Genomic DNA, 15,173 nt, shown 5'->3' with positions numbered 1-15,173 from the left:
TCCTGCTTCCCGCTTGCCGTAAGTTTATCACACTGAACATCCGTGTATTGCAGTAACAAGTACATGAGCGTGCTTACCATTGTGTCTTGAAACACATATCCTGATGAGAGATGCAGCTCTTGACGAGGCTGGTTTTGTGGTTCCCTGAGGGAGGAGCTTGGCACAGTACAAGAGGAAAGCACACCCTCATGGTATGTCACACCATCAGCAGTGTTTAGTTTCTAGCTCTGTTTTCCTTGAGGTTACAGTTTTGCTCACCAGCTGTTCCGTTTGTAGCATTCCTAGAGAAAATTAGAGACCCCACATTTGGGAGGGAGAGAGGAAAGAAAAGGAGTCTCCACAGAAAAGCTACTGCCTGCAGCTCTGAGGCTGCCGTGCAAGGGGGCTCTCAGGGCTGTGCCGCCATCTCTGACTTGTGCACACTCACCGGGCACAGTTTGGCTGGCAGTGTGTCCATGGACTGCGCTCCGGGCACAGGCTTCCTGTGCCGACCAGGAGATGAAACTGCAGGAATATAATCTGCGGGCACACAAAGTGTGGAAGCGATCCTGTTGCACTGTCAGTGGGTTTGCATATGGCAGTAGAACAAAGATGAGCTTTTAAAGGTGAACATTTTCTTTTCTTTATAAAGAGGTTCTGGAAATAGCAGGTCGGATGCATTTGTTCTATTACAGTATGCATGCTTTTGTTCAGAGGCTCATGCTGCCTTCCCCCAAAAATCACAGCAGCCTGATCTGGGGTCAGCTTCCGGTGAGCACTGACGTAAACAGAGGTGCAAGTTTGAATGGATCCACAGGGAGGGAAGGCCACTGGTGGCCCTAGAAATCCTTAGTTGTTCAGATTCATTAGCATGCCAAGTCTGACCAAAACGTGTCAGCGGCTGTCTCCCTCCAGCAGTTCCTGCTTATCCTGACCTCTGTCCCAGGAAGCGAACACTTTACACAGCCATTGAGCATTTTCAATACTTGAAATCATGACAGTGGTTCAGGGAAGAATCCAGCTGTGATGATGTGCACAGTGTACAGTGCTGGGCAAGAACAGATGCCATGCAAGTTATGATTTATGGTGCTGCCTGCTGCCAAATAGTTTTGAACTGCATACGGGGCTAAGCAAAACCGAGTGAGGTGGCAAGATAAATTGACACTTAGCGTATTTTGTTAATTGTCTCTGTATGGTTGGGCTGCTCATGGCTTATTACTAGTGCATTGTTCTCACAATTTCACAGAACACAACCTTCATTAGAGTTCTGGAAGGGAAAGTTGTTGTTTGTGTAACACTGTGCCGCCTGGTACAGCTCTGTTCCACAGCATGTGCTGAGGGTATGGCAGGCTAAATACTCAAAAAGCTGCAGGAGCCATCCTGCTTTGCTGTTAGACAATGAGAACTTGTAAGAGGCAGAAGCAGGGGTGAAAAAAAGAGTCCAGGCAGAGCCAGGCCCGGTCTGTGACAGGTTAAAGAGGTCCTGGAAGATCCGCAAAGCACATTTTCCACAAGAGGAAACATTGCATAAAGCAGGGGAAAGATCTCTGACAAGGCTAAATTTATTAACAGAGGTGGAGTTTGCTAAGACCATGAGCAGTGGGGAGCTTGATGTCAGCCTCTTAGTTGGTTGCCTTTGTGCAGCGTGCTGCAGGGACATCTGCCCTTTCAGTGCTGATGTCAGAATTTGGGTGTGGCAGCTCGGCGCTGACAGAACCCGAGTGTGAGGTCAATTCAGACACCTGCAGGTCAGAAACAGGCAATGTTTCTGAAACAGCTGTAACAGGAGGAAACGTGTTAGTAATGACAAAAATGGGAATCCACTGCTTTAGAAATAGTGCACTGAAGTTTGTGTAAGGCTTCAGGCACCTTCTAGTGGGAAGCGCATAGAAAACCACGAGGATGGATTTGGATTTTAAGGAGTCATTAACTGTCAGGTTGGTCTGGGAAAAACGCACGAAGTGAAAAGTGGGGCCGCATGGAAAAGCTGGTAAAGCTTTTGGTAATGGATAAGTGGACCTGATAAACGAACTTCCTACAACTGTTTTAAGATTTACATGGTGTGCTTACCTGTAAGCCACTGAAATAGGCTGGAGACAGGTCCACAGCCCCACGTGCATGGCCATGGTGTTCCCAGAGGAGCTGGGCAGCCCAGCAGATGATTGACAAATGACCCTTTCAGCAAAGAAAAGCTTGTTTGGGCAGGCAGGACCCAACACGTGCCAGCGAGTTTGCATCAAGGGTGAGTTGGCTTGCGAGTCCCCCTGGGTATCTTGGATGCCTCTATTCTGGTAACTTCTGCTCTCGGAAGCGTTCTGAAATGATTAACTTGCTTTACTGAGAGATGCTATAGAAACTGCACAGTGTCCACTCACTTAAAAGGCATAAGAAGGGATTTCACTGAAGGGCTGGGAGGCTGCCCTGCATCCAGGCGTCCCTGCGGAACAGTGCCAGGCAGCAGAGCCAGCATGGAGCACGAGCTGCATTCGTGCCACTGGTTCCTGTGCTGGCTGCTCTAAGAACTGGCCCTAAAAAACAGCAGTGTTTAAAATCTAAGACGCTTGGTTGCTGCTGCTGCAGTGAAGCAGCAATGTAACAAGTCCTGCACATGGAGAAGCTACAGAATCGTTTCCTCAGCAGTCTGTTGTTGTTGAACAAGAGGGTGTTTGGGGTCTGGATTCCATGTCTCATTTCTTACACTCCAAGAGACTGACTACCTTGAAGAGCAGAACTCCACTGCCTTCTCTTGTCCCAGCAGCCACACCTTTGTTAACAAGCTCACAGCTGTGGTCACTTTACCTCGATAGGCTCTGGTTCCAGCTGGAACTAGTCCTGCACTGCACAGGTCGCCTCAGAAGGCAAAGAACACCCTCTAGTCTTACCACAGTTCTCCACTTCTGAAGCTGCAAGACAGCAGGACAAAGGGTGACAGGTTTCTGCTCTATTTTGTGCTTGCTCTATTTGGGTTTGTGGGGAATTGGTTCTCTCTGAACCAGCCAGCACTGGGAGGAGGCGGAGGGGGCAGGGAATGAGAGAAAAGCTTTTGTGAGCCTGGGCACAGAGTCCTGTATTTGGTGTGGACCTCTGAAGATGAAGTGGATGACATCAATTCTTTGAATCTCTCCTTGCATGCTGTTAAACTAAGGCAATTTGTCTTATTTATTTTATGTCAGCAGAGTGCTTAACTATCCTATCCAAGGATGGCCTTACAGAGTTATTATTTCAACTTTTCTTGTGGGCAGGAGGTTTCTAAATAATGAATTTGCAGTGTCTTGGATTATCCTGAACTGGCAAATAGGGAGCATCGTTTTTGTGGAGTTTGTTTTGGTCTTGCTGACTTTGCAGCCCAGGTTTCCACATCAGGATAGCTTAAAGTTAGTTTTAAATTCTAAAGGACAGGGACACGAAGGCATGTTAAATAAATGCAGGTGGATCATAGGGAAAATGGGTAAGATGTCTTCACATCAGTTCTCACCAGGGGAAATAAACTTTGTATTGGAGTGCTGGGGTGCGCTGGCTGGCTGGAAGAGCTTGCATGGAAAGGGAAAAAAAGATTAAAACAGAGAGAAAAGAGTGAGTGGGAATAAAGGAAGGCATCAAGTTTCTGTACCTCGTTGTAAGATGTGCAAGTACGTTTCCCCCCCCCACGAAAGTGCATGCGGTAGTTGCTGTATTGAAAATACGCCCAGTTTTCCATTGTGGCAGAATCCTTGTGAGCCAAACCATACACACAGGTGGTGCGCAGGACAGCTCATGGGCTGGGACCATGCAGAGAATGTGACGTTTTGTATTTAACTGTAGGAAAACTCAGTTCTGAGCAGTGTTTGAGCGTTGCTTAGAGGAAATGTTGAGGAGAACCCAGAGCATAAGCAGAGGTTAAGCAAAGAACTGTATCTATGTGCTTCTGATTGGTTCCACCTGAATCCAGTTAGTCCTTTACGAGGTTTGATTTCTGCTTTTTAAGGTAACTTGATGTTGAAGGGAGGGGCTTTTGGGGACAAGGCAGATTTCTCTACCGTTATCCTTTTTTTTTTTTTTCAAGCATGGACTCTCAAGAGGGTTTTTGAAGGATGGAAAAGAACCTGATAAACTTACAAACCCAAATTTTAGTAGTTTCAGAGGTTTTTTTTCACCCCAATATGAGCTTTGTTTGGGGGAAAATGATAGAATTAGGCCACCACCCTTGCAAAGAGTCAGGGTCTCTAAACAGTACAGTTTGCTTAAACTAAGCAGAGGAAGGCAGTAATAAAAATTTTGAAAAATTATTGTTGAAGCAGTTAATTCTAGGAGCAGTATTAATACCTGGTATTTTCCTGCTTTAGTCAAGAGCATGTATGCAAATAGATTCCGTGCAGGAAATCAGTGTATCCTGAACCCTGTATTGAAATTTGCTTTTGTTCATGATTTATGATCATTTTATCTACACCCTATTTCCGCTCAGGTGGGGTTGTTCTGTCTGCCCCTCCCAGTTTATTCTTAAATTCAAAGGTGGTTAACTATATCTAGGTAGGTTTTTTCCTGATTTGTATTGCATTTGGAAGCACAGTGTTAGAAAATTCACACTGGGATGTAATGCAATTAGAGAACTACTGCTTTGCAAGGGAAGTCAGATCCTGTCCCACACTGTCTTCCCCTCTCCCCGACCTCCAGTTCATACCATTGACCCCTCCTCAGACACTGGGCAAATGGGGCCAGGGCAGGGGTTGGAAGGTTCTCCCTCTAAAGCCAAAATTACTGAATTCTGTGCCACCTGCTGGGTCTGTGCTTCACATAAAGCTCGCCTCTCGTCTCAGCTTCACTTGGGCTGTTCATCTGACTCGTCAATGAAAAAAACGGAATGTGCTTTTACAGCAAAGGAATAAAATGCTAGACAAAATATTCCCCAGCCCCCAAGCAAGTCACGGGAAGCTTCTCTCCACACTGCAGTAAGAATCAAAAGACTAAAGCCCTTTTTTGGAAGTGAGATCCTCAGCTAATACAAACTGCTTGGCTTGCGCTGAACTCCAGGCTACATTCTTTCTTAAGATCTCCGTTGCTGTGTCTCGTCCAAATGCATTCGCCTGCAAGGTCTCCATTTTTCTTAAATACGACTTAATATTTAACATGGGTTTTAAAGCACTAAAAAATGAAACTGTGCACAACAGTTTGTGGGGAGAGAGGCAATATGGGCAGTGTTCAGTGAGGCAGGATGCTCTCTTTCTTGGAGCTTAGTGTGCTTTTTGTCAGAACAGTGATTACATGATTGTTTCTGCTGAGCCCGGATGCGCAGCAACACGGACCACTGGGAAGCATCGTAGACAGAGTGTAAAGAGTCCTGCTGAGAGGAAGGCAGGAGTTAAGACTAAGACAGAGGAACATTCCCAGGAAGTCAGGGCAGCTCAGCAGCAGGCACAGACCTGGCAAATGGAGATAGGGACGGGACAGTAACAGGACTCTGTGCTGTGCAGGTGATTACAGGGACCTGAACCGATGCCATGGAATGTTTACAAATGCCTGCTAAAAATACCACTTACAACAGGGAGAGCTAAAGTGAGATCCCCATCCAACGGCAGGCAGCGCAGTTGGGAACACCACGTGTTCCCGTGCCGCTTTACGTAGGGCAAGGTGCCAGCGCTCGCAATAACGTGCACTTGACTTGACCAGGCTTGATTGTTGGAAGACTGCTTTTGACTGGATTAGGTTTGTGATTAATTTTTGGCTTAAATATTAAGATTAGGGTTCATGGAAAATTAGGTTAGGGATCTGGACATCATTATATTTTGAAGGCTCTCCGGGGTTTAACAAACTCATCCAAGCCTTAGGAACTCCTAGACGTGACTGTGCAGATGTGCAGGAGCTGCACATGCTACAGGCAGCGTCCTGCAAAGTCAGACTTAGCAAACCAAACCTGTAGCTGTATGTGCGTTCTAGGGACAAGCATTTGTTTTAAAGTGAGATTGCTCATGGAAATAGCACTATGAAACATGTTTGTGACCATTCCCTCCTTTGCAATAGGTTTTGAAACAATCATGCACTGAGATCTTATATTTGGAGCCATCCAGTGTCTGCGTAGGAGGTAAGGTTTTATAATTTTAATATACTATTCAATTATTATAGGACTCTGCTTTCCCTGTTTTATCCAAGGGAAAACTGCATGTCTCTAGAATAAAGCATCTCTAACTTAAGTCCTCAAGAAGTTAAAGAAACACTGGATTTCTCTGTTGGCTTCTTGTTCTCCTCAGAGGAGCTGGCCACCAGGGCTTGCTTTCATAGCTTGGGTAATGCATGTGGAAGTTGGAGAGCATTTACCTGCCCCTCTCCCATAAGTTCACTCTCCACTTGCCCACGTGTGCCCCAACATCTGTGGAGTGTAAGCAATAAAGCACGTGACTGCGTTTTTGGGCAGCAAGAGCAATATATTAACGAAGTAGAAGAGTTGCACAGAATTTTAAGGCCTTGTCTTCTTTCTGAGCTTCACAATCCACACATAGTTGGAGACCAATCAAAATAAGGTAGTTGCAAAACGTTACTTGGATATTTTTGCGAAAACATGGATTCTCTGGGTGAAGTCACTGGCCCTGGTAAAAAAACTGTTCTCACTCCTCCTCTGCACAGCTCACAGATAGCGTGGCCCTTAGGCAACTTGCAGAGAAATAGTACTAAGGAGAAATGTTTTCTTCATCTGGCACTTCAAGTGAGCCTGATCTGGGTTTGAGGAGTCTTCTTGTTCTGAGTTCCAGATTTCTCATTTCTCATTCACTGAGAAACTGTGTCTTACTGTGCAGCTGAGCCCCGGATCCTGGTGATAGTCTGAATCCACTTCCAGTTTCATGGGGCTGTCTCAATAAAGATTTGGGAACAAATCTTGACTTTCCCCATTTCTAAGGAGAATTCAGTACAAGGGTTTAGGAAAAAAGGAGATCTCACTAAGCTGGAAGCATTACTATGTTGTGCTTTGTTTATTGCAGACTAAATGAAATTGCCCTGGTGTAACTTACTGCAGTGCACTGAAGTTTGGTGATTTTGTGTGTTTGCTTTTCCCTCCAGAGGAGTTTCAGGTTGTTCTCAGAGGAAGCGGCTTAACCCTTGGTGGGAGAACCGACAGCGTGACTTGTACCTATCAAGTGAATGGAACTACAATCCGTAAGTGTGGATGTTTGAGATGGCTGGCCTTTGTAGTCCTGAGGCAGTGATGGATTTTGCTTCTCGTTACCTCAGCTGATGAAAATTGAAAGAGAAAAATATCGAAGAGGAGGAGAACAGGAAAGCTCTGAGGATTAGTAAGGGGAGGAAAGTTGTTTCACACTCTGCTCAGTGGTTTGATTTTGCTACCAAGTGCCCTTAGCTGTGAGTGGTGAGTGGTGTTGGCAGCCCCCTGGCTGTGGGCATTAGCATGGTGAGAACTGTTTGGCTCCTGATGTTTGGGCAAGCAGATGTTTGCTCATGAACAAACCTGTGGCTGCAGTGTACTGACTGAGGCCCCTTCCTGCACAATCATCCTGGCCGAGACCTCTTCATTGCAATTCCCAGAGGCACTTACCTTGTTTTCTTGCAAGGTCTCTGCCTGTTCTGAGTGGTGTGCCAGGTGTGCTGTGGGTTTCAGGGGCACGTCAATCCTCCTCCTGCAACAGTACAGAAAAAGGCCAGGTCAGAACAGCGGTGTATTTTGTCTGGTCCATGAGCTCCGTGTCCCCAGCATCAGGGCTTACTGCAGCCATAGCCCAAAGCAATTCTGTTTCAGATGGTGACCATGACACCTTGTACAGACACTTCCCTGTAGCTTTTATCTGAGTTTGCTTTTTCTATCCAGACACACAAGCGGATGGCTAGGATAAGTGCATCCAACTTCTAGCTCTGAGCAGAATCCCTTAGAAGCCAGCCAGACTGGAAAACAACCAAAAATGTGAAAACTACAACTGATTTTTTTTCCCTGCCTGCTGTCTGATTTCTGTATTAGCTTGTCTTAAATTCCTACACAATCGAACTTGTGTTTCCAGTGCAGTTTCTTCCTTACCCCTGGATATCGTATATACTGGAATCGGCTGCCAATCTCTCCTGCCTGTTAAATACGTACACTAATTTGCCAGAATAACAGGATAACCCAGTAGTTCTGGATGCAGGCAGCCTGTGTAAGTCAATTCCGCTTTTATAAATTTCCCTTCAGTTTCCATTACAATTGTCACCTCTGCTTCCCATTGCCCACAAACACTTGCTACCATCTGATGTGAGAATTGCCAACTACAGCTCTGGGTTGCTTGTTTTTTCTTGGCTTCAGAAAGGGGTGTGCTGAAGCACATGAGGGGAGGGGAATGGCACAGTGATGTATTGATTATAAAAACACAATCTGCTCTATGGGGTCTTGCCAGGGCCTTCTACATCCCCCCGGTCCACATCTTCAGCAATGGACAACAGTGAGCGGCTAGGGAGTAGTACAGGAAGAAAACAGGGAAATTTCAAGTGGTCCTTCCCCCAGTACACAAGGTCATTCTCTAGAACAGCTCTGTTCTGGGTTCTGATTGCCTGCTTCAGAGGAAGCCTAAAGGGGGCCAGTGGAGCCAGGTTGAACAGGAAGGTAGGCAAGGCGCTTGGAGCAGTAGCAGGAGGAAGGAGATGGTCCCAAGAGAAGGACAATTCATCCCCGTGTCATTGCAGTCTCCTCTACAGAAGACTGGCAGTCCCTCTGCAGAACCCTCAGTATGTAAGGGCACAAACAGAAGGCGCTTGGGTGAGGATCTGCTGGTGTTGGAGTTCCCCTCTCTGAGAACCTGGGCTCTCTTTAAGACCAGCCTCTGAGCACACCCTTACTGTGTCAGTTCCCCTGCTTTTAAAGGATGCGTTTGGCATCTTTCTTGTTCTGCATTTATAAAGAACCATTACCAAATGCTAGAAAGGAAACCTGCCAAATGGAGCTGTGGGATAGAAAAATAATCTATGAAACATACCATTAAGACAAAAACATATGGCAATGTGCTAATCCCTCTTCCCCACCTCACAACTAGCCCCAAATCTAGGCCAAGCAGTCAGTGCAGATTATAGCACATACAAAAAGCTCATTTATGCCAACAGCTCCTCCTTCAGCTGCCCCTGAATCACTTGTCTCTCTGCCTGTTCCTGAAATGCAGGACAGAGTCATCTCCACGTTGATCTGGCAGATCACTTATCTGCTCTCACCCCACAGTCAGGAAATAGTCCTTGCACAGAAATCATCAGTCCTGCTGTGGGGAAGTTTGTGCAGATGGTTCTGCACACAGGAGCAGAATTTTCCCCAGCTTACTGAACACGTGAGGCAAAAAAAATCTCTGTCCTCTCCTCCTCACATCTGCAGAACAGAAATTCTGTACTGGACACAAGGCTCTACAAATAAGTGCTTTATATGCTCTACAGGTAGGTGCTTTGTAAGATGCAACATGTAAGAGGTTTGCAAATCACAGAGACTCAAAAACAGAAGAAACACTGGAGAAAAAGACACTTGGGTCACAGCTAATAAACCAGCCCTGTAATGCAATGCACAGGGATGGAGCCAGTTGGAAACAAACCTTCATCTTCCAACTACCAGGCAACTACTAACAGTGTTAGTACTCACTCTGCAAAAGACAGTTGTTGATTGTTGGAAACGTTCTCTCTGGAAGAGCATGAGCTGACTCGAGTAGTTCAAATAAGCACAGTAATGTGGGCTCACCTGGCATTTACAGCCAGCTCTGGGGCTCCGTGTTCCTTACCTTGGGCCTGCCTTGCTGCCAGTTCCAGCCAGGACGGACCAGTAAGGAGCATGGGAACTGAGGGACCTCACAGCACGTTCACATAGCAGCCCCTCATCTAAGCTGCACAGCATAGTAAGATCATGTGATTTTTTTTTTTTTTCCAGATGAAAAGCCTAAAACAGTAGAATCTGATTTTTTGCTCTGCCCTGCACCGATCCTGTACAAAAGTGGCCAGTAAGTACTGAACCAAATACCGGGCCATGTTTTGCTGGAACTTGGCACCATTATAGCTGATGTTAGTATTTTGTTGCTTTTACGGGGGGTGGTTTGGTGTTGCATTTTTTCCCCATTCTTGTGTTATTTCCCTCGTGTATATGCCAGCTTTGGAATGGGCTTTAAGTAGTCATCTGTGACCAAACCTATTTGGACAGTGCCTTAAAAATGAATATTCAGCCAGTTTATGAAATACTGAAAAGATCTGGTTTGTCATAAGTTTTATGCAGATTAGCTGTTTAAACGGGGCATAATACGCTCTCATCTGGATCATCTTCAGGCCCACTGTTAAAGAGATGACATTACCACTGACACTCACAAGCTATTATTAAAATTAGGTGTCAGGACCTGTACCCCTGCTCCACACATCCTGATCCAACAAGGCACTGAGTTAACAGCTGCAGCACTGGGGCTAAACTGCAGCTCTGGCCTTATTCTCAGTGTCACTGGCCAGGGCTGCACATTAGTTCTGGCCCTTGGAGAACTAATCCTTCCCTCCTCCTCTCCAACTCAAACATGCCTCAGGGCCTTATGATGACTTGGACTTCACTGTGCAGATTTCTGAAGACCCTAAGCTAATCTGAAGTCAGAAAATTGCACATCACATCTGGGTCCTGTGGGAGGGCCAAGGCTTTGGCTGTTGGCTTTCTCCCTGTTTGGCAAGTAGTTCTTCCCAGCGACTTACTAGGGATGAGGCTAATGTTAATTCAGTAGGAAGCACAGCAGTTCTGCATTGGCATTTATCTGTGGCAGTTCCAGCAGCTGAAGAACTAAGTGGGTTGTATAGATCACTTGTCTGTAGTTACATTTTTGACTTGAGCAACGATCAGCCGCCTCACTTGTGCTGTCAGATGGATAGCAAAGCTCCGAACACACATCTGGTCTGTGCGTTAAACGGAAGGCTGGGGGAGGGAAGTTGGAAAGCTGTAGAGGAAAAGCGTTCAGTGCTTGACCCCAGTGGGGTGGCTCAGGGCAGAGGGGCTGCCTCCAGAGCTGGGTCATGGCTGGCAGGGAGAGCAAGCACAGAGCAGAGGGAGGGGGTGAGGGATTCAATACCGATGTGTTCCCTGATGTTGCTTTTCACACAGCTGTGTGACACATGCGTCTTGTCCCTGGTACAGCAGGGTGTCAGACCCCTGTGCCTGCTGAGCGGCCTGTGCATCCCACAGCACAGCAGCAGTGCTCAGCTGGGAACTGCTGGGGGTGTGCCAGCATTCAGCACAGCAGCTCTGCAGCTCCTGGCTTAGGTAAAACCAGTCAGCACCACCACAGTTGTAAGGGAACTGCTTTTGTCATCAGAACAATGTCAATCAGTCAGGTTAAAACCTCGCCTCCTCAGGCCAGCTATTTCCGTGCAGTTACTGTACAACAGAAGAACAGTAGCAAATTAGGTCCCAGGATGAAGCTCCCCAAAAGCTGATGCTGTAAATGCTTTTCCACACACAGTTTGTCCCAGAGTATGTAAACAGCCTGTCCTGTCAAATGCATGTGGAATGCATGACATGTCTGTATAGGTTAAAGGCGTGGAAGTTAGTTGCACATGCTGCGTTTTTCCTTACACTGTGGAGTGTTACTGAACCAGACTGCTGCCACCCTGGAACTGCAGTGTGGATAATGCACCTCAGCACAATACACCTGGAGTTTCACAGATTCACAGAAAAATATATTTTCCGCAGTTATCGCGTGAAACACAGTTCCCTAACCTGCTATTGAAGGAGTTGGAGCTTTGGCCCAGAGCTGAGCAGTTTACTGTGCAGAAGACTGACAGCTATGAAAGATATGTACATACTTGAACTCTTGACTTCCCATTGGCAAAGCCTAGACTACTGCTGGATATCTCCCAGTAATTCCTCATGTAGTGGAGCTAATATTAGTCACTAATGCAACAACAACCACTCTGTTCTTTTCTAGTGCTCTTTTGGGTGGAATTAAGAGAACACAAGCAGCCCAAGTTAGCTTGCTTTGTGACTTCTAAACCTGCAGCTTGGTTTCTGAGTGCAGTCAAGACTCATGTAACAGGTTTCATTGTATTTTTTCATAATTGGAGACACTTCTTATTGCCTGATGAATTAGCAGTTTTCCCATGCAGAGCAATACTAAGCTGTGTGGAATAGGTAAAGGGCCAAAGTAGCCAGGATGTTGGGTTGGTGAGCCCCTGCTCTCCTGGACTTAGGCCATGATGTATTTCTGCTTCCTTCCCAGCTGTTGGCTGCTTTGAGTCTGGAGCTTCCCAAGTGCCAGCTGTAGATTTAACCAAGCATTCTTTTCAAAGCCTGCTTTTCCACAGTACCCTGTAGCAGATGGATGTATCATCCTTAGGTTGGGTGACAACATGACTGTGCTTGCCTGTGCCATTTAAAATCCCTTCTTGTCATGCCACTTCCAAAGTGCAAAATTCCATAGTCTGCTTACAAACCCAGCTCACTTACAAGGCTCCTGATCAGCTAACAGCTGACGATTCTTCATGATTTTCACACAAGCAACCCATGCCTTATAAAACACGTAACAAATTTGAAATAAAGCAAAAAGGGAAAGTACACATACACTTTGCAGGAAGGTGAGGAGGCCAACCCAGGTGGAATGGCTTTGAGAGATCACTTACACACTGTGATGGCAGGTGTAGCAACACAATCAAGCTGGTTAGTAAAAAGGACTCCGATTCTACTGCACTGCCCATTTAAAAGTCACACTTTAAAGGTCTCAATATTTGAGAAAATCAGTTCCCCATTGTAGCTGAGACTTGGATTTGTTGTCCTACCACAGCTCGAGAGAATCAAACCAAACCAGACCTCTCCATTACTGTACGTGTTTCTGTAGTCCTTGTGCGTTGGAAAGCAATCAGAGCCCTTGTCTCTTTGAACACTAGTACAGGAAAAATGGGGATATGTTAGAAGTCTACATTCCTTGCTAGCTTCACTTTTGTTCTCTCACTTCTGCCCTAAATTCTGTGAGTTTGCATTCAGAACAATCTGTCTGTAGGCTTGGCTTTACCCACAGCTGCCTTCTGCTCTGGTGAGCCATTGGTGAAACCCCCTCTGCCTTGCATGGAAAGGCCAGCAGGAAAATCTGCATTTCTCGCACTGCCTGAACACTTAAAAATTTGCTTTTATTAGGTGAGTGGATGACAAGAACTACAGTTTAAACTAGCACAACAAAACACTGTTTTACTGAAATGCTTCTAGTCAATAGTTATGTGACTACTACTTATCTCTGTTTGAACTCTCATTTCTCACTGGAATATCACAGTAACATTTTGGATTTGATGGTGCCTACTACAAACACTCAATCTAATCTTATGCAGACTCTCCTCTAAGCCAGGCAAGAAAAGATGGATGCAAGCTAGGCAGTGGATTATTTAAACTGAACCAACAGGCTGAGGAATTGTCATTGTTCTTAAAATAGTTCAGGGAACTACAGAAGTCTGTTTTTTCATGCAGCTGCAGTGCTGGCCAGCTTCCATCTTTGTGCATCCTGCACTTGAACTCAGGTTTTGCTAGGACAGAAGTATGCAGTGTCCTTCTCTTTGGGCTTGGAAGCTTAAGGAATAACAGAGCCAAAAAAGACAAATCCCAGCCTAAACCTGAGTATAAGTGAAACGTCTCTCACAGGTACCTCGACTTGATGACCAGCTTGCATGCCAAGGTGGGACAGTCCACACTGCTGCTGTTAATGACCTTATTTGCCCTCTATTCAAATGCTGCTGTCTTCAGCTTCCATTTATCCCTTCCTACATCCTGTCCAACACAAACAGCTGGTGGCACTTAAAGAGCAAAGATTCAATAGGAGTTATTTTCTGGGTGGTAGGAAGGAAAATGACTACTCCTGCATTGCCAAATTCTTGGTTACCTGCAGTTTCCAAGGGGCTGACGAAGTTTGTGGCAGCTCACTTGGCACAAAGCACACAGCAATGCAGGAGGTAATCTGTTACCCATCCCATGCCTCACATTCAGCTCTAGGTGCTCTAGGATTTCTAGGTGCAAGATGTTTCCATGACAGTGGAACAGGTGTACCTTTAATCTTGCTTTCCATTTTCTAAGTGTCATTTTTATCAATACCAGCACCAGATTTAAGGGGAAGAGCATGGACACAAGAAAGCAAACAAGCACAGAGAACATGAACCGGCTCCATCCTTCACATTACCTCACTGGGTTTCTAGACAGCTGTCCCTTTGGAGAGCAGCTGGAAGGTGTTGTACGGAATGGTTGTCATGGCTGGCTCCTAACCAGGGATCCTGACTGTCCCCGCTGCCCAAAGATAGAGCCTCTTCTGCCTTTACTCCATTCACTGCTGCCTGTGACCCGGGAGCCAGGAACTGACAAACTGCTTTTGAGTCTCATGTCTTGGGGCACCAGAGCTGTTCCCTTGGGACAGTGATGGTCCCAAATTCATCGTGCAGGCAGGATGCCAAGCAAGCACTTCCATCCCCAGGCACATACCCAGTACATGCAGCAGCAGGGAAGCAAGCCTTCACAAATTTGCCTTAACTATACCAAGGAGTAATTTTTTCCACTGTTACTTCCCTTTTCTTCCCCATCAGCTGCAGGCCCTTAAGTCTCACTGCTTCATCCCGTGTGCCACTGTGCTGGCAGCATGGAGAGGCACTCAGCTAAGGCATTACCTGGGCAGTCTAGCATTCATTAAGACACCACGAACACCTTCCACACATTTATTTCTTGCTGCAGCTCCTTTTTGGAATTTTTAGTTTTCTCCTCCTTTCTTCTGGGCTTGATAAAGGCACTCAGGAAGTAAAAGCAGTGTTGAAGAAACAATGCTTTGTAAGGTGACTGATGGTGAATATGTTTGCCTAATTAACTTGTGGCTAATAATTCTAAGCCATTAAGTAGCTAGTTAGTACATGCTTCGAATAAACACATCTGGTGCTGCCCTGAGTGGAGGTTGTGGCTATGTGTGGGTGACAGATGTGCTGTTTCCCCAGCGCACCCTTTTCCATGCTGAGCAGCATGGCAGTGCCACAGCCGGAGCCAGGCAGCCTTGCGCAGCTGCACACTCCCCGAGTGGCTCTGGGCATGTGTGCCTCCTCTCCTCAGCTGCCCAGCCACTGCAGCCTGCTCTGGTGCCTCAGAGCCGGCGTGTGGCTCCCAGGAACACCCTTTTCAGCAGCTTAGAGGCTCCTGCCTTCTGGGCTGAAAGGTAGCAGGAGAGGGGATAAAGTGTCAGGCCACCCAAGGAGCAGAGAGATTAGAAATACCAAGCCCTGCGGAACGAAACAGCGATACACAA

The 15,173-nt window shown here is 46.3% G+C and overlaps 1 protein-coding gene across 2 annotated transcripts in view; it reads left to right on the top strand.

Moving 5' to 3' along the window:
- The window catches only part of ANTXR2 (anthrax toxin receptor 2), a 78,566-nt gene that overhangs the window by 18,778 nt on the left and 44,615 nt on the right, over positions 1 to 15,173 (top strand). For both annotated transcript variants that reach the window (XM_017727333.1, XM_017727334.1), the window contains exons 7-9: positions 5,974 to 6,034; positions 7,006 to 7,101; positions 9,824 to 9,893. In XM_017727333.1, the coding sequence (XP_017582822.1) occupies positions 5,974 to 6,034; positions 7,006 to 7,101; positions 9,824 to 9,893 (227 nt within the window). The remainder of the gene's footprint in view (positions 1 to 5,973; positions 6,035 to 7,005; positions 7,102 to 9,823; positions 9,894 to 15,173) is intronic.

Source organism: Corvus brachyrhynchos, unplaced genomic scaffold (assembly GCF_000691975.1).
Source record: "Corvus brachyrhynchos isolate BGI_N302 unplaced genomic scaffold, ASM69197v1 scaffold112, whole genome shotgun sequence".
Taxonomy (NCBI): domain Eukaryota; kingdom Metazoa; phylum Chordata; class Aves; order Passeriformes; family Corvidae; genus Corvus; species Corvus brachyrhynchos.
The sequence above is the reverse complement of the archived record's forward strand: the minus strand, read 5'-3'. Positions and strand labels throughout refer to the sequence as shown.